Below are 1,569 nucleotides of genomic sequence, written 5' to 3' on the forward strand. Positions count from 1 at the left end.
GGGTGGGCGGGGGTCTGTCCTCACTCGCCCTCCATCTCCTCCCCCACCCCCAGGTGCTGTTCCCCTGCTCGTGGAGAGCCTGACAGCCTGCCAGGACTCCCAGTGCCGCCAGAGTGTGGTCCGCGCCCTCCGCAACCTGGCGGACTCACCCCAGCACCGCCTGGCCCTGGCCCAGCAGGGAGCGGTGCGCCCACTGGCTGAACTTCTGGCTGCAGCACCAGATCCCGCGCTGACCTTGGCCTTGGTCCGTGCCCTCCTAGAGCTGAGTCGAGGCTGCTCCCGGGCCTGTGCTGAGCAGCTCAGTCTGGGTGGGGGACTCGGCCCACTGGTCGGCCTGGCCTCCCATCCCAAAAGAGCCGTGCGTGAGGCCACCATCTTGATCCTCGCCAACCTGTGCGCCCAGGGCCTGGTGCGGCCTGCCCTGGGCAATGCTGGGGGCGTGGAGGTGCTGTTGGGTGAACTCCGTCGGCGCCGGGGCCTCAACGGGGCAAGCCCAGCCTCCCAGCAGCCCCTGGTGCGGGCCGTGTGTCTGCTGTGCCGGGAGGCTATCAACCGGGCCCGGCTGCGAGATGCCGGGGGCTTGGAGCTGTTGATGGGCTTGCTGCGGGATCCCCGTGCCAGCGCCTGGCACCCTCGTGTGGTGGCTGCCCTCGTGGGCTTCCTATATGATACAGGGGCCCTGGGCCGGCTTCAAGCTCTGGGATTGGTACCTCTCCTGGCTGGGCAGCTGTGTGGTGAGGCTGGCGATGAGGAAGAAGAAGGAAGAGAAGCTGCCTCCTGGGACTTCCCTGAGGAGAGGACCCCAGAGCGGGCAGAGGCGGGAAGCTTCCGAAGCCTCCAGTGAGTTCCCACCTGATGCTGTGGGGTGGGGCCTCTTTACTACCCTCACTCACCCCGCCCCCACCCATTCTGTATTTGTAAGACTTTGATTCTGACCCCTAATACCTTGTTCTCACTGAACATGACTGCCTTCCAGACCCCAAATATACCTCTTCTCTCTTGGAGCCACCTTTTGTTTGACCTTGGCTCTCCGCAGGTGGCACAGTGGTAAACAATCCACCTGCCAATGCAAGAGATGCAAGAGACCTGGGTTCAATCCCTGGGTCAGGAAGATCCCCTGGAGGAGGGTATGGCCACCCACTCCACTATTCTCACCTGTAGAATCCCATGGACAGAGGAACCTGGCAGGCTATGGCCCATAGTGTCCCAAAGAGTCAGACACGACTGAAGGGACTTAGCATGCATGCGTGCATGCACGAGTGCTGGGCCTCTTTGCTTACTGTTCCCTGTGCCCAGGGCACTCCTCCTCTGAGATGCCGTGATTAGAACTTAGGTTCATGGGGACTTGATTTAAAACGTCAGCTCTTTCCTTACCACCCCCCTACCCTGTGTTTCTGTTCCCTTTTATTTTTTTCTCCACACATATCACTTCACACCACGCTGAACAGAAACTCTAGAGGGTCATGATCTTTTTTTGCTTTTGCTTCTCTGTAGTACCTGAAACGCACTTAGCATACACTAGGCAATAGGCAGTCAGGAATTGCTGAACGGGGTTGGCGCGAGGGGGGG

General features: G+C 60.4%; 1 protein-coding gene across 1 annotated transcript in view; it reads left to right on the forward strand.

Moving 5' to 3' along the window:
* Window positions 1–1,569, forward strand: part of ARMC5 (armadillo repeat containing 5) — a 7,903-nt gene that overhangs the window by 3,547 nt on the left and 2,787 nt on the right. Inside the window, exon 3 of the mRNA XM_010837452.1 lies at window positions 54–840. Coding sequence (XP_010835754.1) covers window positions 54–840 — 787 coding nt within the window. The remainder of the gene's footprint in view (window positions 1–53; window positions 841–1,569) is intronic.

Source organism: Bison bison, unplaced genomic scaffold (assembly GCF_000754665.1).
Source record: "Bison bison bison isolate TAMUID 2011002044 unplaced genomic scaffold, Bison_UMD1.0 scf7180017864072, whole genome shotgun sequence".
Lineage (NCBI taxonomy): Eukaryota > Metazoa > Chordata > Mammalia > Artiodactyla > Bovidae > Bison > Bison bison.